Here is a 23,304-nt window from a genome sequence, read left to right on the forward strand (position 1 = left end):
GGCTCCAGCCTGAAACGTTGATTTTCCTTCTCCTCAGCTGCTGCCTGATCTGTTGTGCTTTTCCAGCAACACACTCTCAATTCTGTATCTGTCACATCCATGAACATCAATAGTGGGTCACGTGAGTAAGACAGAAAGAGTTCAGTATTCAGCTGGAGACCTACCTATTTGCTGCTCAAACGATTGAGTTTAGGCCCAAAAACTTAGGAGGCAGCTTTGCTTCCTGTTCATTCCTGAAGTGCATCTACCCCTGTTTTGGATCATCCCTCTCTCTCCAAAGCTTCAGTTGTAAAAGGGCCGATGTGTGAAGGTGATTTGGGTTCCTCTGTTTGTTCAGGATCTAATTGGCATTTATAGCTGCTGTTGGTTATGTCATATTCACGAGTTCCATGATAAACCCACAACACTGGTGATAGTAGTTGGGAGGGCATCATATCGTAGGGTCATACAGATGTACAGCACAGAAACAGAACCTTTGGTTCAACTCATCCATGCTGACCATATGTCCTAACCTAATCTAGTCCCATTTGCCAGCATTTTGCCCATATACCTGTAAAACCTTCCTATTCGTATATCCATCCAGATGCCTTTTAAATGCTGTAATTGTACCAGCCTCCCTCATTCCCCTGGCAGCTCATTCTATACACGCAGCACCCTCTGTGTGAAAAGGTTGCCCCTTAGGTCAGTTTTATGTCTTTCCCCTCTCACCCTAAACCTATGCCCTCTAGTTCTGGACTTCCCCCATCCCAAGGAAAAGGCCTTGGTTATTTACCCTAACCATGCCCCTTGTGATTTTATAAACCTCTGTATGGTCACCCCTCAGTCTCCGATGCTCCAGGAAAAACAGCCCCAACTTATTCAGCCTCTTTCTGTAGCTCAAACCCTCCAACCCTGAACTTTTTTTTTTGAAGAGATCAATGTCTCGAGAAGCTCAGGCCCAAAGGAGCCTGACAGCAGCACCTGGGCCAATGATAGCTTTGTCTGGTCAACCATCATCTTGGCAACAGGCTGGCTGTTGGTTGAAAGATTGCTGGAGCTGCAGACAGTGATGCAAAGAAGGTAGGAACTGGAAGTGGGCCATTCAACCCTTTGAGCCTGCTCTGCTGTTTTAATATGATCACGGTTCATCATCCAATTTCTGCTTTCTCCCCTGTCACCTGAGAGTTTTCCCGCTGGAGTTTCACTGCCACTCGTAAGGGGTTTCCCTCCCCACTCGCCCTGATCTGTAGGGAGGTGCAGTCTATCAGCAGAGTGCGATGATGCCAAAGGACCAATCCATAATTTGACCAGGAACATCGGAAGCTTGTGGAGAAGGTGGAGCCCCAGCTGCTGACTGGTGGAAGAGAGGTTTCTGACAAAGCTCTAACAGTGTTAGTGGGCTGGGGAACTTTGTTGTAGGGCAGAGAGTAGGCAGCTTTCAGAACTAGGTACACTGGTTGGAGTCTAAACAAATTGGACACTGCCCAACATAGGGCAGAGATTCCTGATTGGATCGCTGTTACTGTGGAAATAGGGAATGTGTGGTAAAATGCTTCATGTTGCTGTCCAAACATTCAAATGAATGTTTTCAGTGAAATTAGATTGCCTTGCAACCTGCAATAAGATTGAGTCTTTCCATCTGACAGATCCAGTCAGACATGTGCTTGTTGGGCAATTGGTAACTTCAACAAAATTAATGAACCATATGCAAGATTACACCGTGTTGTTCTCAAAGGTAACAAGAGTTGAGAGATGAGAAATTCATAAGAAGAGTTTGTAGTTGAAAGTGATTGCCGCAATTTGATATCAGGACCTATCTTTCTTTATTATTTTTTTTGTCCAAAATTCCTCTTCACAAGTTAAGCTGCTCACTTGTTCTACCTTGCACGCAGAGAGATCTGCAATGGTTTCTGAGATCTTCACTGTCACATCAGCTTATCTATGATGTTACAATGTCAAAAAAGCCCAAAGTAGAACCTTTGGTTAATCCGGTTTCACACAAGTGAAAACGTACATCACTGCACTGCTGCTACAAACTGTTGGGTAGCTAAAATGTTTTGATTTGAAATCACTTCAAGATAATTATTTAATGTAATGGTAAAACACAATTGTAAAACCATTTTGGCTTTCTGTACAGGTACACAATCCATTCTCTGAAATCCGGAAAGTTCCGAAATCTGAAGTTTTTATTGTGAAGTTTTTTTTTCTGTATAACAAGGTTGTTTGGTGTGCGAAAAAGTGACCCAACTCCACACCCACTCAACCCACATCACTCAGACGTGATGTGTCGGCCTGGCCCAGCACTCACAGGTATCAGTTGTGTCTCAGTGCTTGTACTTGTCACACATGGGTCTGCTGTTTGGTAATTTTGAAAAACTTTCACAGTGAAAATGTCATTTATTCTGAAATCTGAAAAACAACTGGCTTCAAGGATTTCGGATAAAGGATTGTATACCTGCACTTCGTTATTAGCAGAAACGAACCTGATGATAGTTTCTTCCTGCTGTGTAAGGCAAAGCAAACCTAGTTATATTCTTTTTGACTTTTTATATAGTGTATCTGCCCAGAGATTAACATACCTTAAATTGTTGCTACAGATTTGGGATGGGGGAGGTGGCTATTGTGTATTGTATAGACAAATATAAAATTGATGATCAGACATGTTGATAATTTCTGCAGGTTAGTACACTGAGAACAGTTACCATCAACGTCTACAAGATATTCCTTCTCCAGGCTTACAGGTACTTTCCAAAAACTTGTGTATCAGTTGTTATTCTTGGGTAGTTTATAACATCACATCACAAAGGGGCATATGATTTGGAATGTTAGATGATTAAAAAAAAGACTGTACATGGCCTTGAGTATATCTGAGTTTCAAGTTTGTTTTCACGTCTTTGTAAAGTTTTAAAAATGGATTATGTCCATTCACTGCTCCTCAACCCAAGAGCTTCCAAGTTAGAATGATTTGGATGCTGTGTACGATCCAGTCCGTACAAGCGTAGGCCATCTGGCCTATCAAGCCTATCAAGTTCTGCCGTTTTAATAAGATCATTATTAAAATCATGGGGGAGGTGTGGAATCATGGCTGATCTTTTCATGGACTTAGCTCCACTTACCCGCGCTCACCACAACTCTTAATTTCTTAACTGTTCAAAAATCTATTTATCTTTGCCTTAAAACATTCACTGAGTTCCTCCTCAACTTAGTCCCAGATCTGAGGTTATTTTGAAGTTATGCATCCTGGTTCTAGTTTCACACCGCCCGAGTGGAAACACCCTCTCTGCTTCTATCCTATCTAACCCCCGCTCCACACCCTCACTGTCCATTCTATCCCCTGCCTCACACCATTCACTGTCCATTCCAGCCTCCCACACGCCCTTACTGACCTTTCCACCTCACTGACACCCCTTCACTGTCCATTCCACCCCCCGCCCCCACACACACCCCGTTCACTGTCCATTCCCCCCACAGACCCTCAATGTTCATTCTACACACCTCCCCACACACATCCTGTTCACTGTCCATTAGTTCCCGCGCGCCCTCATTGACCTTTCCACCATGCCATTCATGATGTATGATGTGTTTCCTCTTCAGGACTGTTCTGTTTTGAAACTGGACTCAAAGTGCTAACTGTGCTTCTGTCTGCACAGATGCTGCCAGACCTGCTGAGTTTCTCCAGAATTTTTTGTCTTTAATACTACCCTAAGCCAGACACTGTCCTGACCTGGAACTCTGTTAATGTTTCTTGAATGTAGCTGAGTCCAAGTCTTTGAATTCCTTTTCTTACAGCTTTGTGGGCTTACTTTTACTTAAGGTACAGCAGCAGTTCAAGAAGGCAGCTTCCAGCCATCTTTCCTAGTGTAATGCATGCTGGGTAATAACTGCTAGCCACACCAACAATGCACACATCCTGTGGACAAATAAGAAAAAGACGTGCAGAGTTCTCTTCCAAAGCTGCAAAGTGTGGGGAAACCTTCCAGAGCAGCAACACAGCATGGGAGAATCACGATTACTGAAGAATTAAAACCTTTCAAAGAGGTTGAAGTACATAGTTACGGATTAATGGCAGCAGACATAATTTAGACCATAAGGTTTAATTTCAGAGTGGACCAAATAGAATGCAAATTGAGCATTCTGGGAAAAAAAATCATTATTTACCATCTAAACTTGATAATAATTCAGAAGCTGAACAAGTAAATACACTTCTCTACAGAATTGGGAGTGGGACAGATTATGTTATGGCTCTCTAAGGGGTAAAAGAAGCAAAAGACATGTTCAAAGAGGTACTGAGAGCCTTTGACAATTATTTTAACTTCAGAATTAATAAAAGTCTTGAAAAAGCAACATTTAATAGAAACATACATATCCAGGTGTACCCATAGATAACATCTTTAATTCCTTCCATGAATTACTGGAGACATTCTATAATGTTCATTCAAAGTCAGAATTCATAATAGATGAAATTGTTGTGAGCATTGCTTATGAGTCTTTGTCAGATTTATTACAGTACAAAGAAGACATAACTTTTGACAAAACCCGATTTCGAGTGGTGAGGAAAGCAAAGGTCCAAAGCAATACTAATTAATCCTAAGGGAAAACAGATCAAACTTCATTGAAGAGATTTTCAGAAGCCATTTAATTCTTACAGTACAGAATCACAAGAGATACACATGATAAGACAATGCAGTGGCTAGAACACTTCGAGTCCTTGCCAACACCGAAGCAAAGAGAACTCACGGAGTGAACAGTGTCTAATTACTTAAACCAAATGCTTTTAGTGTACAGCATTAGGTCACTCTTATAAAATATGTTGAAGTGGGACATAACCACAGAAAAGCAAAAGACTGAACAACTCTCCACACAAAGAGTTAACTGAGATTGGACAGTCTCCAGTACAAGACAAATCCAAATTTTGTTGAAGGAACTAAATGATCCAGGCTAAAGATTATGGTGAGCTGACCCTCCTTCATGAATTACAAGCTTAGACTTAGGAGTAAGTATCACAACATTATCAGATAGCAGGCACTGGTTATTGAAGATAAACTGTTCAAGCTATACAAATTCAACTGCATGGTCTAGTGAAGTCGGAAATATGCTGCATGCAACTCATTAACACCAAAAACTAGAAAACCTATACATATTTCACAACTCTGAATTCTCACTTCCCATCTTCAGAGTATACACCAACCTTTTCCTGGCGACATAAAAACCAAAAGAACTGCGGATGCTGTAAATCAGAAGCAAAAACAGAAGTTGCTGGAAAAGCTCAGCAGGTCTGGCAGTATCTGTGCAGAGAAATCAGAGTTAACGTTTTGGGTCTGGTGACCCTCCCTCAGTTCTGACTTCTGTTGACAGACCATTTCTTTTTCTTTTCCTGGCTACATTCAGTTCTCAAGAAGGGTCACCTGACATGAAGAGTGAACTCTGCTTTCTCTCCACAGATGCTGCCAGACCTGCTGAATTTCTCCAGCAATTGATTCGGATTTCCAGTGTTTGCAGTTCTTTGTTTTCTGTTTAATATCCATCAACTTCCCTTTATAAATTTTATTAACAATATCCTCAAAGAACTCCCAACAAATTAATCAAACGCAATTTCCAATCAAACACCTGTACAAGCAGTAAGTTTAAGAGGGAGCTTGCCTGGAACAGACAAAGGTCACTCGGATAAACAGTTCCTCAAATCCTTGATGTAGTCCATTCTTAATTTGGGACCACAGTTGTTTAGTGATTGACGTGCATCCTCAGTAATAGTGGAATCTGTTGATTTCTTTGAGTTCTCATGAATGGTTGTTTCCTTTTTCACTGAATTCTGAGATGATGACAGGAACAGGTAGGAAGAGAGAGAGAGTACCAATCCTTGTTGTCACAAATTTATTTTCTCTTCTCTCTGCTGTTTAGAAACAGCTGTTGAAATATAGTTCAGTCTATATTCCTGAATATAGCTCCACTATTCTTCCAATCTGAGGCTCCCAAAATTATGAATTAAAATAGAAAACGAGAATTTCTTGATGCTGACTCAGTTGTCTGGTTTTGACGTCTTTAAATAAAAATGGCAATTTCAGGGTGGACGATTTTGTTTGTTCCACGTGGATCTCTTGAAGTCTGCCTCAGTTAGAACACTGTAGCCATTCAGGTTCATGTTTCATCCTCGCTTAGCCCTTGAAAAACCGCGGGCATAACAATCAGATGGTGGAAGTTAAAATTTGATATTCCATTTTAACACCATCATAACACTGGAATGAATGTATAATCCTAAAAGTTAGCAGGAAAAAAGATCACACTTGGAGATGTGGGGATGGTATGTTCCGATCAGCCATGATCCTATTGAATGCTGGAGCAGGCTTGAGGGGCTGAATGGTCTATTCTCTTCTTTTTTCTTCGGGTCTTGTGGAGAGGGGAGAGATGTTGTATATGTGTCTGGAAGAATCTGAAAGGTTTAATACTTGATTGAGCACAGTTGGCACCAGCCATTGTAATAATGTCATGTTGACTTGGTAAGAGAGTAAAAAAGGATCTCATGTGAGTCAACCCTGGTGCTATGTCCTCCCAACAGTCCTGTGGTAACAAAGAGCCTGTTCTTACAACCTGCAGTGTAATGCATCTCTGCAACAGTTTTACAACTTGTTTACAGGACAACACTCTACATTAGACCAGAGGGAATCTGCCCTCACATACCTACTAGATCATTCAACCTCTAAGGAACCAGGAGATGTGGATGGTAGAACTCACAACATTGGCCTCATATCAAATAAAGTTGACTTTGATCCTAGTGCTATGACCAGTTAGTTAACATTTTAGTCTATAGCAGTGAGTGTGTTGTTGATTAACATTTTATAACCCTATAAAAAAAAACATATTAATGGTTAACAATTTAACAGCCTTGATAGCTTCCCTGATAATTCACTTGAACTTTGTTAATGTTTAGAATGACACCAGAAATAGCACATTACTCAAACAGCATCAAATTCACTAAGGACTCATCATACGGTTTTTCATTGATTTTACAATTTTCATGGGCGTTCACAGTTTTTTAGTTGTATCAAGATTGACTTGCAACATTTTTCAGACTCTGATTTTGTAAAATCAATGTGTCGATTGGATAGGTTGCCAGTGAGTTGGAGGAGCAGGACTTTGGTGAGGGTTGTTTTGTTAAACAGACATTGTAAACAAAGTCTTTCCTCCATTGGGTGTAAACATTCATAAAGTATAAACACTTCCTTACTGCATAATAGGCACACTTCTGTGGCTAGGTAGGCCTTTTGTGTAAAGGAATACTTTGCTACAATTGGATCTTAATTCACATGTCTGAGAAGAAAACAATACAAGCACAATTGATTAGTTATGCCAACCTGCTAATTAATTTGTTTTACTTTAAAAAGCTGTATCATAAGTTAACTTGTTTATTTATTTTGCGAAAAACAAAACCAGTCATGTCAGTCTTACTCAGTCAAATCTTGTATTCTAGTGAACAACTGGCTAAATTTGCATTCTAATACTAGCCACTGATGGGAAATCACTGAAAACAAAGTAGGCCAAATATTTTTGATGCTTTGCGATCCACCTTAAGACTTCTTTCTGTTGCCTTCAGCCTGTACAAAGAAATGTTTTTTTTAAATGGCATGTGGATGATGTTTCCTCTAAGCTGTTTAGTTGCAGTTTTGTACAGATCAGTTGACAAACTGACGCCATTCCCACTATCAACTTCCGGTTTCAGAAGCAAATGCCACACATGGACCTCAGAGGCCCATGTGGGCAGCAGTGGAAATAATTAGAGGGAATGTTGGATGTCGAGTAATTATTTCCCAATCCTGATTACCCTGGGTAGGTGGTGGAGAGCTACCCTCTTGAACCATTTTGGTTTCTGTGGTATAGCAACACGTACAATTCTCTTAGGAAGAGAAAGCAGGTTGCTTTGCCCTGTACGGTGTTGGGCTTCTTCAATATTGGAGCTGCACAACCAGGCAGAGATTATTGATAAACGGTGATTCACACATTGCAGAATTCCCAGTCTCTTCTCTGTTCTTGGAGCCACCACCTGTATATGCCTGGTCCAGTTAAGCTCCTGGTCAGTGCTAAACCCCAGGATGTTGACAGTGGGGGATTCGGTGATTGTATTGTCATTGAATGTCAATGGTTAGATTCTGTTATAGCATGAGTTTTACTTTATTCATATGCATTGTTGCACCATTCACACTTCTTATGGCCAGCTGCAGACATTGGAGCAATGATACTGAACGTTTCCATTAACATGGGTACCAGTTACAAAAACACAGATACTTTATGTGATAAACACACTACTTCTGATAGATCAGTAAGTACTGGCCTAGCATTCAGCTCTGTTGAGGTATCTACGTTAACTAGGAGTGTGGGAAACTGTAACAACAATATCCCGCCCCCACCCCGCCCAAAAAAAGCCTTGGGACCTTTCCTGTCCAACTGAGAGAGCAGATGGCATCTTAGTTAATGACCCGACTGAGTTACAAACCCTCCACTTAGTTCTTGGATCTCAAGATTTGACAGCACAATTAATGTTTACTGGAGTTTAACTTCCCTCTGCAAAGTTAATGAGAGGGACTTTAATCGGATTTTTTTTCAGTATAGATGTTCTAAGACTCTTTGACCCTGATAACGTCTTGCACTGGGGAATGAAGAAGTAATTGCGACAACAGAATGCCTTTCTGATGTTGTCCTGTGGCAGTACAACACCTCTGTACTTCACAGTTAACCTCATTCCCCTTCTAGGGGAGGTGATATGTACATTGTGTACCATTCTGATGCTCAATAGATAATGGGGGCCTTTCACCTGCAATTAATCAGGTGGAATTTATTCATTGATGGTATAGCTCCATTGTTTTTGTGAAGTGCTTTATTGATCCTCATCTGTTATCTAAATGGAACAGGAAATTATTTTCTTAAGTATTGCTGCAAAAAGTAATTAATTGATTATGAAGGCCTCTGTAAGCATCTGAAAGGTCCTATAAAAGACCAAAGTCTGCCTTTAACTGGCTGTACAAATTTATCATGCTGCTACAAGTCTAGTTCAGTTTGCAGAATTCCACTGTGCACTGAATGCTCATGTTTGCACCCAAAATAGCTGTTGCACTTCAGAGTCATACATTCTGAACAAACATGGTTGTGCATTATCGGAAGTCAAACGTTACAGTAGGAGATCCTTAGGGCGGTGTCCTGGGCTCTGCTATCAGTGACCTTGCCTCTGTCTGAAGATTGAAAATGTATTGCTCTCTGATTGCACAATGCTCACTAGCATCCATGACTGCACAGAAACCAAAACAGTTTGTGTCGTTATAACGCAAGCCGCAGACAACATCGGGAATTGGGCTGGTAAATGATAAGTAATGTCTACGCCAGGCATTGACTTTCTCAAATGAGAGATTCTAACCTTCTCACCTTGACATTCAGTGACATTACCAATGCTGAATTTTGCACCATCAACGCCATGTGAGTTACTGCTTGAAGTCTATTTGAGGGATATCCGATGCTAAAAAGAATTGACAAAGTAGACCTAGAGAGAATATTTCCACATGTGGGGCAATGTAGAATCAGAAGCCATAGTTTTAGAATTGGGGGTATCAGATTTAAAGCAGACGTAAAGAGAAATTACTTCTCTCAAAAAACAGAACATTATAGTGCAGTACAAGCCCCTCCTCCCCGTTGATGTTGTGCTGACCTGTGAAACCAATCTAAAGCCCATCTAACCTACACTATTCCATTATCGTCCATATGCTTATGCAATGACCATTTATATGCCTTTAATGGTGGCGAGTTGGGAATCTATGGAATTGGGAATCTCTGCTCCAGAATGTGGTGTATGCTCAGCTCAGAGGCTAGGAATTCCACAGCCAGGGATTCCAATCTCCCCTCTCCCTGTCTGTTGTCTACAAAGGCACAAGTTTGGAGTGTGATGGATTACTCTTCATGCCTAGATGGGTGCACCTTCAACAAAACTCAAAGTCTTGCACAGTCCAGAAAGCAAAACAGCCTGCTTTATTGGCATCCCATCTACCATGTTCAATATTCATTCCTTTTTACAACTGATGCTCAGTTGTAGATGGTGTGTACCATCTACATGATGCACTGCAGTGACTTATCAAGGCTCCTGAGGCAGCACTTTTCCAAACATTTTAACTGATATCACCTAAGAAGGACAACGGCAACAGATACATGGTAGTACCACCACATGCAAGTTCCCCTCCAAACCATTCTCCACCCTGGCTTGGAACCATATCGCTGTCATCGCTTAAATACCAATGAGTCAAATCCCACCCCGCCTCCCAAAAGCATTGGGACTTTCCTTGAGCAATTGAACTGCAGCAGTTTGAGAAGGCAGCTCACCACCACTTTCTCCAGGGCAGTTATGGAGCGGCAATAAATGCTGCCCGTGTCCCATGATCAGTTAATATATTGAGATCTCTCTGTGGCATAGTAAACTATAGTCAAAAGAATCAAAGCCATTTTTCTTTCATGAGTGAAAGTTGCGAAAAGGAAACACACTATGATTATGTTCATTGTTTACAGATTCCATGCTTGTGTTCTGCGACTCCCATTTGGCCAAAGAGTAAGAAACAACCCTTCGTTCTTTCTTGAGGTCATCTCTGATATGGCTATTTGTTGCTACTCCATACTGAAAGCTAAAAACCGAGGTTAGTCTTCAATCATCAGTGATGGTGGAAGGTGGGGAGATGGCTGTTAAGTAGGCCAGCACAGAATCCTCGGTTTTTCCCTAATGTGGGAAGAGTATATGTTACTGTGTGTCACACTGCACTTTAAAAAGCCGTCTCTGTTTGGGCAGACAAAGTGTGGAGTTTGCACATTCTCCCCATGGGTTTCCTCTCACAGGCCAAAGATGTGCTGGGAAGGTCAATTGACCATGGGCAATGCAGGGTTGGAGGGAGGTGGGTCTGGCTGGGATTCTCTTTGAAGGGTCAGTGTGGACTCGATGGGCCAAATGGCCTGCTTCCACTTTGTAGGGATTCTATGAAGAGGCCTCACCAATGTCATGTACAATCTCAACATGACTTGCCAAATCCTAGACTGAAAAGGACTGAGCAATGACGGCAAGTATGCTAAATGTCTTTTTAATCATCCTTCTTCATGTGATGCAAACTTTAAAGAATTATGTACCTGAACCCCTAGGTCTCTCTGCTCTATGACACTACCCGGGGTCTCCCATTAATTGTATGAGCCCCTACCCCTGTTTACTGTACCTCACATTACCAAGGTTAAACTCCATCTGGCATTTTTCAGCCCATTTACCCATTTAATCAAAATCCATTTGTAATTTTCGAAAAGCTTCTTCACTATAGTGGGCGGCACGGTGGCACAGTGGTTAGCACTGCTGCCTCACAGCGCCTGAGACCCGGGTTCAATTCCCGACTCAGGCGACTGACTGTGTGGAGTTTGCACGTTCTCCCCGTGTCTGCGTGGGTTTCCTCCTGGTGCTCCGGTTTCCTCCCACAGTCCAAAGATGTGCGGGTCAGGTGAATTGGCCATGCTAAATTGCCCGTAGTGTTAGGTAAGGGGTAAATGTAGGGGTATGGGTGGGTTGCGCTTTGGCGGGTCGGTGTGGACTTGTTGGGCCAAAGGGCCTGTTTCCACACTGTACATAATCTAATCTATCCACTATGCCACCAATTTTGGTGTCTTCTGTAAACTTACAAACCATGTTCTCATCTAAATCACTTACATAAATGATGTTTTTATTAGAATTTATGTGACCTACAATTTTTTTTCCCAGGGATATCTCTAGGATTCAGAGATGCTGCTGGTCCTTTTCCTTACGAAGCTGCCCATTGGCTTTGCTACCAAGCTTTCACCGTGAAATTGTCCAATCACAAGGCAGTTTACAAGTGTTTACTAGGACCTCTGAGAAGCTGTAAGTAAAGATGAAATTGCTACAGTCCAACTGGACCATGGGGCTGCACTCTTTAGAGAAATAGCGACAACTGGTAGTGGTTTAACCTGAGGGTCAACGCACTTCAGGCAAAGGGAGAGGTTGAAAATGAGAGTCCTTCATCATATCTCCGCCCTGCCAGTGTAGTGTCACTCTGTGTAAAACTAGCCATCCACCCAACTGAGCTAGCCGATCTATAAGTATTATTTGATGAAGCATTCACACTGACTGTTTAGGCAGCAGATTGCCTTTGCATAGTATTTCTCAGCTGTCGTTTGGAAAATATGATGGGCATGATCTAAATGATCAAGTTTCGCACTAAATGAGACACTCCTGGGTGAAAGCAGTGTGTGCGCGCAGTATTATTTACAAAATGTCTGTCTGACATCGGAAATCCATTAAATACTACAGGCTGCCTTGTTTGAAACTAATAGGGCAGATAGAGAGTAATTGAGAAAGGCCATATAATAAAACTAATAAGCACTAGAGATATGACCGAGTTGTGTAGTCAATCTTGGCATACAAAATAAAACATGAAGTGCATCTCCTGAATCATTTGTTCCTTGTGTGCGGTTTTCTTTTAGACCTGTTTTTAAATTCTCTTTCTAAATTGCTTTTCACTGGATTCATCACAGTGTTAGCATCTTGCGTGCCAAAGGAAGGCTGTGAGAGTCTTTAAACACTTGGGGTGAGTGGGAAGTTTCCAGAATTTTAAACACAGCCTAGATTTGTGAAGCTTAGTAGAGAGAGCAAGATAAATCAGAAAGTTGTGAATATGTAACCCCAAAGTTCAACTGTTAAAAGTTTATAAAATTATAATAGACTGGTGTGTCCATAAATAGTCAATTCTGTGTGAAAGAAAGGAAGCCTGTATTTATTATAATGGTGGTTTTCATGACCATTGAACTAGGCAAAGTGTTTTCCAGCTAAAAAGGTATTTTTTGGAGGATATGGGAGTGGCAGAAACTTCAAAAATGCCCCTCAAGTTGACAAGGACAGAACATCAAAACAGGGGCAGGGTCCACACGTTGGCAGGAGATGGAGAGCAGGTGGCTGCTGGGTTGGAGGGAAGTCTGGCTTCTATCTTGTCTCTGTAGGTTGCTGTAATCCCACAGGCTGGACTGCCAAATGTGAGCATAAATAAATATCCCACTCACTGCTGAACCGAGCCTAAAGTCCATAACACGCAAACACACACATGTATGCATTCACACACACTTACATCTGCGTGTGCACACACACACACACACAAACACACATATGCACACAGAGGCACACTTGCAAAGAGACCATGCACGCGTGCACAAACACACACACCATACACACATACACTGCGCACACACACCATTTGCCAAGGGGATTGGAAGCTGAGGCAGAGACTGGTGACTGGAGCTATGTTGTAGTTATCTGGATGAGAGCATGTGCCAAATGGCTCACCCCTTTAAAAATGACTTGGAAGTTTAGATGCCCCACATTTTAAAATCAAACTGAAAAGCAGTGGTTCACAGTGCCTGAGTATTGAGAAAAGGAAGGGCTTTATCTGAGTATAAACTGTCAGTGCAAAGTTTGATGTGCAGGATGAAGTTCCCTTGTTTCTCTAGCTGTTTTTAAAATGTCTTTGAAGTGGATTCACTAGATAGAGGGATGGTAAGGGAAGGCAGTGAGAGAGTCAGGTACAGGAGACGTACAGTGTCAATGGTTTCTATAATGGCTCTTCTGTGTAGGCAGATCACCAGATGAGTTTGACTGGTTCACAAGGGTGGTTCAGTACCACCTTCTGGATGGCATCTGATGATGGGCACAAAATACTGGCCCACAGAAGGATTAAAAAGTATTGATGTATCTAATGAAACCCAACCTATTGTGTTTGTAGAGAAGTTGCTATCTCAACCTTTAATCCAGTCTGTTTACGCATATTGAGACTGATGAGAGAAAGTGAGGACTGCAGATGCTGGAGATCAGAGTTGAGAGTGTGTTGCTGGAAAAGCGCAGCAGGTCAGGGAGTATCCAAGGAGCAGGAGAGTTGACATTTCAGGCATAAGCCCTTCGTCAGGAGGTTGCTATCTCAACTCTTAATCCAGTCTGTTGTACATGTATTGAGACTGATGTTTACTTATCATTAGTATTAAATGCTCTGTTTCCACTGACAATTAAAGCTTCATTTTGCTGCATTTAATTCAGTAAAGATGTTTGAGAGTTTACTTACTGAGGAGGTGAGATAGCACCTAATTTCCTTTTTTGTGACATCAGTTCAGTTAAACATTTCTCTGTGTACTTCCTTCTCCAATAACAAGTGCGGTCTCAATACAGGGCTGGAAATTTCCACAAATTAACTGGCTGAAAACCTCCAGCAAGCCTTCATCTTACAAAGAAGCATTGTATGCTCTTCGTTGCTGTCTTCATTCTTTTGTTTGTTTCTCTGTCCTAACTACATATTTAACCTCTTCATCAAACTGACAAATTTGTTTTCCTGTTTTGATCATGCATTTTATTTTTTTTTAGGATTTAATCCCTTTTTTTCTTTGCTCTTTGAGGGGAATAGCTATGCAGAGAGGTTGAGTAGTTTAGGATTATTTTCATTAGAAAGGTGGAGGTTGAGAGGGGACCTGATTGAGGTCTACAAAACCATGAGAGGTATAGACAGGGAGGAGAAAGTGAGGATTGCAGATGCTGGAGATCAGAGTCAAGAGGATGGTGCTAGGAAAGCACAGCAGGCCAGGCAGTATCCGAGGAGCCGGAGAATCAACGTTTCGGGCAAAAGCCCTTCATCAGGAGAGACAGGGTGGATAGCAAGAAGCTTTTTCCCAGAGTGGGGTCTCAATTACTAGATGGCATGAGTTTAAGGTGAGAGGGGAAAGGTTTAGGGGAGATATGTCTGGAAGGTTCTTTATGCAGAGTGGTGGGTGCCTGGAACGCGAGGTGGTAGAGGTGGGCACGATAGCATCTTTTAAGATGTATTTAGATAGATACATGAATGGGCAGGGAGTACAGGGATACAGATCCTTAGGAAATAGGTGACAGGTTTAGATAGAGAATCGGAATCAGTGCAGGCGTGGAGGGCCAAAGGACCTGTTCTTGTATTGTAATTTTCTTTGTTCTTTGTTCAAAAGTTAACGCTGAGAGATGTGTAAGAAGTTCTACCTTTGCAGCAATCAGTAACCTTGAAAATGGATGTTGCGGTACCTTCCTACAGTGCTGCTGCTGATTAAAAGAGAATAGAGTGAGCAACATTTGGAGCCAGCCTTTTACACCACACATGGTACACTCTTACAGTTTCTACACCACATCAAGAGTCCTGGGTTGGTTAGCTTAGTTGGCTGGATGGCTGCTTTGCGATGCAGAGTGACAGCTACAGTGTCAGTTCAATTCCTACACCCACTGAGGTAATGTGAAGACCCCACCTTGTTAACTTTGCCCCTAAATGAGCCGTGGTGACCCTCAGGTTAAACTGCCAACAGTCATATCTCTCTAATGAGAATACAATCCTCTGGGACTGTCATGACTTTACTGTGCACAGTGTCGGTCTTATTTAAGAGAGGTTGTAAATGCACAGGAAATAGTTCAGAGAAGGTTCACTAGATGAATGGCTGGGTTGTTCTTTTGAGGAGCGGTTGGACAGGCTAGGTTTAGATCCACTGGACAGTAGTCGGTACTGCAGATGCTTGGGATTAGAGTTAAGATTAGAATGGTGCTGGAAAAGCACAACAGGTCAGTCAGCATTCGAGGAGCAGGGAAATCATTCCTGATGAAGGCCTTTGCCTGAAATGTTGATTTTCCTGCCCCTTGGATGCTGCCTGACCTGCTGTGCTTTTCCAGCACCACTCTAATCTAGATCCACTGGAGTTTAGCAGAGGAAGAGATGACATAGTTGAAACAAATAAGATCCTGAGACACCTTAACTGGGTGGGCGTGGAGAGGATGCTTCCTTTTCGCAAACTGTTGTGGAAAAATCTGGAACTAGGGGCCACTGCTTAAATATCAGGGGTTGCCCATTTAGGACAGAGATGAGGAACAATATTTTATCTCTGAGAGTCATGAGTCTTTGGAACTCTTTATATTGTCCTAAAAAGGTGGTGCAAGCAGTGTCCTTGAATATTTTTGAGAGGGTTGCTAAGCAAGGGGGTGAAAGGTTACCAGGAGGAGGTGGGTGTTCAGATTTGAGGAGCAGGGTGCATGACCTAATCCTGTTCTGTGTTTGAATGTTGTCTCTGTGCACACGTATGTAATATGCCATGATTAATGGATACAGGTGGCATCTGTTTTTACTGAAGAGACAGTCACATTATGCAGTGTCTGTGATCTATACTTAGGGATGGCACAGTGGTTAGCGCTGCAGCCTCACAGCATCAGGGACCCGGGTTCAATTCCAGCCTGAGGCGGCAGTCTGTGTGGAGTTTGTACTGCATGGGTTTCCTGCCTGAGTCCAAAGATCTGCAGATTAGATGGATTGGCCACGTTAAATTGCCCTGTAGTGTGCAGGGATATACAGGCCAGGTTAGAAATGCAGGGTTACAGGAACAGGGTAAGAGGGTCGGTCTGGGTGGGATGCTCTTTGGAGGGTCGGTGTGGTCTTTGTGTGCCAAATGGCCTATTTCCACACTGTGGGGATTCGATTCTATTCTTGTGGATTCTTAACAGTTTCTATTTGGATGCACGAGGTGGACAGTCTAACTCTCCAAAACTGGCTGCTTTCCGTTGATAACTATATGTGAAGAATTGGACACAGTTGGGTAAAGTAGTAGCAAGCTCAGTGACAGAAGGCAAAGGGGAATGCTCAATGGATTTTTTTTTTGTGACCTGACATCTGCTCCCAATGGATTCTGTCGGGCTCAACACTGTCTCTGGGTTTTTGTGGTCAGTCAAGGATTTAGACTTGAATGTAGGTGACATGATTGAGACCATATGAGGCATGATACCAAATATGAACAGTGTGGCTACTGGTGTCAAAGACAGCTGTAGACCACAAGTAAAGATCAGAGCAGCTAGTCAGGAACATAGCAAGAGGACAATTCTGAACACTTTGGGCAGGACAAGCAAGGCAAGTGAGTACACAAGAAATATAATTCAGTACAGCAAAGGAACAGGCCCACCAAGCCTGTGTTGATTCTAATCCTTATTTAAACCCATTACATACTGCCCATGTGTGGTTTCTATCCCACTGTTCACCTCCCATTCATGTGTCAATCAAAATATATGTTAAACGTTGTTAACGTGCCTGCTTCCACCACCACCATTGGCAGTGTGTCCCAGAGCATCCACCATCCTCTGGGTGAAACATTTTCCTTGCACCTTTCCCTTAAACCTTCCCCCTCTCACCTTGAACCTGTGCCCTCTTGTAGTTCACCTTTCCACCCTGGGGAAAAGCCCCTGTCTATCCACCCTATCTATGCCTCTCACAGTTTTGTAGACCTCTTTCAGGTCACCCCTGAGCCTTCACCTTTCCAGTAAAAACAATCCAAGGTTTATCAAACCTCTCCCCGTATCTAAAACCCTCCAGACCAGGAAACATCCTGGTAAACCTTCTCCTCACCTTCTACGTCCTTCTGATAATGTAGCGACCAGAACTACATGCAGTATTCCAAATGTGACCCAACTAAGGTTTTGTACAGCTGTAACATAACTTGTCAATTTTTATATTTGATGACCCAGCCATTGAAGCCAAGCACGCTGTATGCCTTCTTGACCACCTTATCCACCCACAGTAGGATGCAGGGAAGTATTGACAGAGGTACTTTAGGGAACGCATCCACATATCGCCAAAGGTGGTAGGACAAAAGAGTGAAGTGATGTCCCGAGACTGGGAGGTGATACTGGAGCTATTTTAACAAAAAAATTAAGCCAGTATTGGAGAGCTGCAAGCAATCCTGGTCACCACATTACAAGGAGGATGTGATCCTACTAAGAGAGGGTGCAGAGGAAACTTCCAAGAATGTTGCCAAGAGTAGAGAAGAACACGAGCTAGAAAGAAAGTTTGGATAGTCTGGGATTGCTGTCTTCAAAACAGAAGAAACTGAGGGGAGAGTTAATTGAAGCATAAAATCAGATGAGTGTGCGTATAGGATGGACCTATTTCAGTCAGCACACAGGCCACTGCCCCAGGAAGCAATGCTTGAAAGGAATAAACAGAAAATTGGGGGAGGGTTAGAAATATTTAGACTCGGAGGGTAGTGGGTGTCTGAAGTTCAGTAACTGAAAAGGTGGTAGATTATCATTTCAAAAGTAAGTGCAGCTGAAGTACTCTAACCAAGCAGAGCTGGAGAGTGGAATGGGCCTGAATTGCTCTGTTTTTGGCTGGAGTGAGAGACAATGGGTTGAACAGCTTCTATGTGCTCTGTAAATTTTTGGGGTTTTTTCTCTTACAATTTATCACTGGCCGTCACCACTCTCCCAGGAGTACATCCCCAAGGCTGCCTCGAGTCCTGACACTGTGGCTAGAATCTGACATCCGGAGACAGTCACCGCTGGCATTAACCCAGCGGCGGCATTTCTCCGGGCACCCCTCCCCCGCTGTTGGACCATTTGTGCCCCTTGAGACATCAAACCACTCTTCACTTGGGGATGGGCAATGCACATTGTGTCATGGCTTGTCGGGGTGGGGGGGGTAGAGAGAAGGTTAACTCCCAGCCAATAAAGCAACGCAGTCATAAACCAAGAGAGTTGATACTGCACTGAGGACAAATTTCGTACTTCATCAGAGCCTTGGTGTGGCTTTGGGTGTGCCTATTACTGGGAAGAGTAGCATAAGCTAAAAATTCTCTTTTGGGCAAATGGGTAGAGTGCGAAAGTAATATCCATACCCCATTACCTCCTTATACATAGCCCCTCTGATAGATCTGTTGTTAGTGAATTTAAAATGTTTTGTCATTCTCGATACTGTACTTACCTACCTCAAGATAGACATTGTAATGACTGTCATTTGCTAACATTCTTTTGGAGTGTGGTTCCTAATATTTCCACCTTAAAGAAGCTCCTGTTCAAGGTACGCAGGTTTGACTTTTTCATTCATATGTTAGCCTGACCAGAACAGTTGTGTGTCAATAAAGTCAGCATAGTCTTACCAGATCGTAGGGTTGCTCTCTCAGTAGAAAGAGACAGCAGGTGGTGGTTTGACCTGACAGACACTGTCTCAGGTGAGGGGAGAGATTGAGAACAAGAATCCTTCATGGTAGTCATACCGGGAAATGAATCCCCATAACTGTTGGTGTCACTCTCTATCACAAACCAACTGTCTAGCCGACTGATCTAAACCAATCCACCACCCCAACGTGAAAAGGGAATCAAAAATATTAGAAGAATAGTGAGAGGTAGGGTGGAGCCAGTTGCAGCCCTACACATGAAAGCAGTGGTGTGATCAAGGTACAAAGTGAGGAGTTTGCATCCAGAGAAGAGGACATTATCGAAGAGGAGTTGTTGAGATATTGGATAGGCTGAAAATTGATAAAGATGTTGTAGACAGGCTAGGTTATATCATGTTGATGCCAGTACAGGTGCCAAAGGAAGTAAAGATTCACATTGTGGAGTTAGATTTGGGGAGGATTGGTGAATTGTAGAAGCTACATCCTTGATCAGGAAGGATTTTAAGGATAAGTCCTGCTCCTGGAGGTCACTTAGTTTAATGAAAGTGGTAGGGAGACTTTGAGAAACAATAATTCAGAACAGAATTAAGAGCCATGTGGATGAGTGTTGATGAATTTAAAGAATACCAGTGTGATTTTCTTTTAAAGGGAAATGATATTTAATGAATCCGATTGAGATTTCTGACCAGGCAAGAGGGAGGCTTAATGCGGATGATGTGGGTGAATGTTCGTAAGGGGTTTGGTAAAGCTGCATGTCAGGAATATCAGAATGTCCGAAAGGTTGAATTCTGTAGAAGGCAAGGAACAGCTTGGATGTGAAGTTTCCCAGACTAGAGGAGCGTGCGCATTGGTATTCCTCAAAGGTCTAGCACAGGTACTCAGATCATGGCTGTTCTTTTTCCATCTCAATAACTACGATTGAATATACAAGGACATTGTAAGGATTACCAGATGGCATAAAGCTTGGAAGAGTGAGCTGTGAGGAGATTAGTATTACGCTCCAGGCCAAGGTGAAATGGGCAGACAGATGGCAGATGCCATTTAGTGAAGGGCATTGCAAGTGATGCATTTTGATGGGGGTTGGGACAGAAGCATATTTTAAATGTCTTGTTTTCACTTTAAGGCCGGGCTAAGTTGCAGCAAATTCTCCCTCCCGACACCGTCCAGCTGCTGCAGTCTATAACCCACCCAGCTCTTCATCAAGATTTTGCAGCCATCTTGAATTGAAGTGAAACTGGTAAACAGCATCAGAATGTTCATTTGTCTCTAATCTGAGTGGTAATGCCACAGAGTACAGCAGCTTTAGCCCTGCATGCCTGCATTAGCTCTTGGCAAAAATTGTTCAATTAGTCACTCTCCCTTGTTCCAGCTCTCACTTGCTCCCTCTGAGTGTTTATCCAATTTCCTTCTGAAACATTGATATTGAGTGTTTTTCAGGTGCATTCTAATTATTTAAATATGATACAACTCTTCATACTTCTAGTTCTCTAACAAATGAAACAAACTCTGGGTTCGCTATACATAACTCCACCACTGCAAACATTGGATCATAATTTACTCTGTCATAAGCTTTCATAGTTTTAAACACCTCCTATTAAAATCTCCATAGACTTTTCTTTGCTTGAGAAAGACAATGTCTTAGCATCTTCTCCCTTCCCAAAACTTTGATATTTTTCTGAAAAGTGGTGCCCACATTTGGACACAGCTGACACCTAATTTTTTAAAAAAAGTATTTTATAACATCTCTGCTTTTGATCTCAATATTTCTGTTTATAAAGTCAACAATCCCATTTTTAAAAAAATTATTAATTTCCATGTGTGATATGGCTGTCTCCTGGCAAGGTTGGTATTTGTTACCCATTCCTAATTATCCTTGAATGGAGTAGTTTGTTAGGTCATTTCAGAGAGTGGGTAAGAGTCTACCACATTGCTTTGGGCCTGGAGTCACGTGTAGGCCAGACCAGGAGAGGACGGCAGATTTCCTTCCCATTAGTGAACCAGATGGGCTTTAATAACAATCAGTGGTAATGTCATAGTCACCAACATTCATTTTTTATTCCTTTTTTGCTTCCCTATATTTCCCCAATACATTGCAATCACACTTTTTCATTTCCCTCTCTTTCATGTCCCTTTTGTTGTCACTGTATTGTAATCCATGTGGTGATTCATACCTCCAGCTGACCAACGGGTTTTAGCATGCTCCATCTTTTTAACGCCCATTGGCTCCTAATCCATCCTGCTCCATCCAGTGATTCTCCCTCTACTGTCTGATCCCGCTAATTTCTGACCCACTGTTTCTTCCCTTTGTATCTCCCAGTCCCCTGTGCATCTGATGCTCCTCTCCAATATGCATTGTATTAGAAAGCAACAAAAATTGCTCGACTGACATGTTGCTGAAGTGTTGATTCACGAAATACGCATTTACTTTTTCAATACTTCATACCCGCTTTTTCTCATTCCCATTACTAGGAAATACTGACATATGGAAATGCTGAAAGTGGAAATACTGGAAGACGTCAACCAAAAAATTGAACTATATAACTAATACCTCGACAGTAACTTTAGCAGTTTTTACGCTGTTATCTGGATCCCAAGATCACCAGAAGACTCTCCCATCATCCGTATTTTAAAATTTGCATTGTACTCATTGATTTTTGTTTTCCCTCATAACATTGGTAAGTGGTGACATTTGCAGAAAATATCAATATTACAAGCTTATCAGTAAAGAAAACTTGTAACCTACTTTTCTATTCATTCATAGAATTTGGACATCACATTCCAAGCCAGCATTTATTGCCCATTCCTAATTGCCCTGAGTGCAGTTCAGTGTCAACCACATTACGATGTATCTGGGGTCACTTATAGACCAAATAAGGATTGCAGTTTCCTTCCCGTGAGGGCATTAATGAGCCAGATAGATTTTTCCTGAGAACTAACTCATGATCATCATTAAGCTCCTAATTGTAGATATTTATTGAATTCAAATTCTACCATCTACCTTAGCAGGAATTGAACCCAGGTCCCCAGAACATTACCAGCATCTCTGGGTTATCACTCCTATGATAATACCACTGGGCCATTGCCTCCCCTCCTGTGGTTAGTTTGCTCACAGTCATTAGGCGTTAACTTCTATTTAGTCAGCCAAGGTTGAGCGGGCCAAATGGCTGGGTTTCAATAAATTGGTATTAGATAAAAAGCACATCTCGTGGCATTACAGAGCAATGCCCTTTGGAATACAGGTCAGCAGTTTGCAAAAGCATTGCTGATGGATCTTCTACCACACTCCTTATTGAAGCATGGTAGCATGCCAGTGAATGCCAGGTTAGCTGATAACAAATACAGATACAGCCTGAACTCGTCTCTCTTATACAAGGCCTTAACCAATGGCACTTGAGTTGTTTATCATTGTTTTGAGCATGCGTGAGGTGTGTTTACAGAGAGGTTGCTCTCCTAGGCCACCATTGTATAGCTGAGTTACAGGGGCGTGACCAGTAAATAGTGTGACCAATGTTTGCCATTGTCATCGGTTACGCACCCCCAGAGTCCAGCGGAAGGAAGGTAGAACTTTTAGGTAAATTTAACACTGCTTTCTTCCCTTTTTGGAATATGGATGAGTTATTTTGGGAATAATCATAGCTCTGGGCTGAACCTCAGTTAATGATTTGGGTAACCTTTTCAATTGTGTCACAGTCTTTAAAGTCATCCACTGAGATAATGACATTTATTACTCGACAATGATACAGTTACCAGTACGAAAGGTTAAGAGCAAAACAGTCACCGGCATAAACAGCAGTTGGTCGTTGATCAGTTTTGAAGATAAAGTCGAAGAATTGATAACACTCTGTGTGAGAGAAAGTGCAGTGCTCCTGGATTTCAGCTGTAGAGTGAGAGTACCATGCACTTTGTGGGTGAAAATGTCACGATTACTGTCCTCAAACACTGGTGGAAATGTGTGACCTTTACCAGTAATTGGCGGTCACAAAAGGTCACACAACTCTGTATGAGATATATAGTGAATGTGCACTACACTTTTGAAACTTTCCCACATCACATTAACCCAGAATTCTTTGTCAACTTCAACTGTGGGAAGGAGGTTGTCATCGCTGGTGAAATTTGACTAGTTCCCACAATCAGGTTGTCTTCAAAGCCTTTTTCCGATGAAACAGATTTTACAGGTCTTGATAAATTTGATGTATTTTCTTCTCATGAAACCAGAAATTAAATGGGATTGTGGCCATTGCTTTGTCTTGTAATTTCCATGTTATTGTACAGAAATAAAAATTGCTGGAAAAACTCAGCAGGTCTGGCAGCATCTGTGGAGAGAAATCAGAGGTAACG

General features: G+C 42.2%; 1 protein-coding gene across 1 annotated transcript in view; it reads left to right on the forward strand.

The window, feature by feature from the left end:
* tert (telomerase reverse transcriptase) overlaps positions 1-21,468 on the forward strand; it is a 57,612-nt gene extending 36,144 nt beyond the window's left edge. The window contains exons 13-17 of the mRNA XM_060849908.1: positions 2,659-2,720; positions 10,516-10,640; positions 11,735-11,872; positions 20,090-20,203; positions 21,436-21,468. Of these exons, the coding sequence (XP_060705891.1) occupies positions 2,659-2,720; positions 10,516-10,640; positions 11,735-11,872; positions 20,090-20,193 (429 nt within the window). The 3' untranslated portion in view covers positions 20,194-20,203; positions 21,436-21,468. The remainder of the gene's footprint in view (positions 1-2,658; positions 2,721-10,515; positions 10,641-11,734; positions 11,873-20,089; positions 20,204-21,435) is intronic.
* Positions 21,469-23,304: the final 1,836 nt, after the last annotated feature.

Source organism: Hemiscyllium ocellatum, chromosome 34 (assembly GCF_020745735.1).
Source record: "Hemiscyllium ocellatum isolate sHemOce1 chromosome 34, sHemOce1.pat.X.cur, whole genome shotgun sequence".
Lineage (NCBI taxonomy): Eukaryota > Metazoa > Chordata > Chondrichthyes > Orectolobiformes > Hemiscylliidae > Hemiscyllium > Hemiscyllium ocellatum.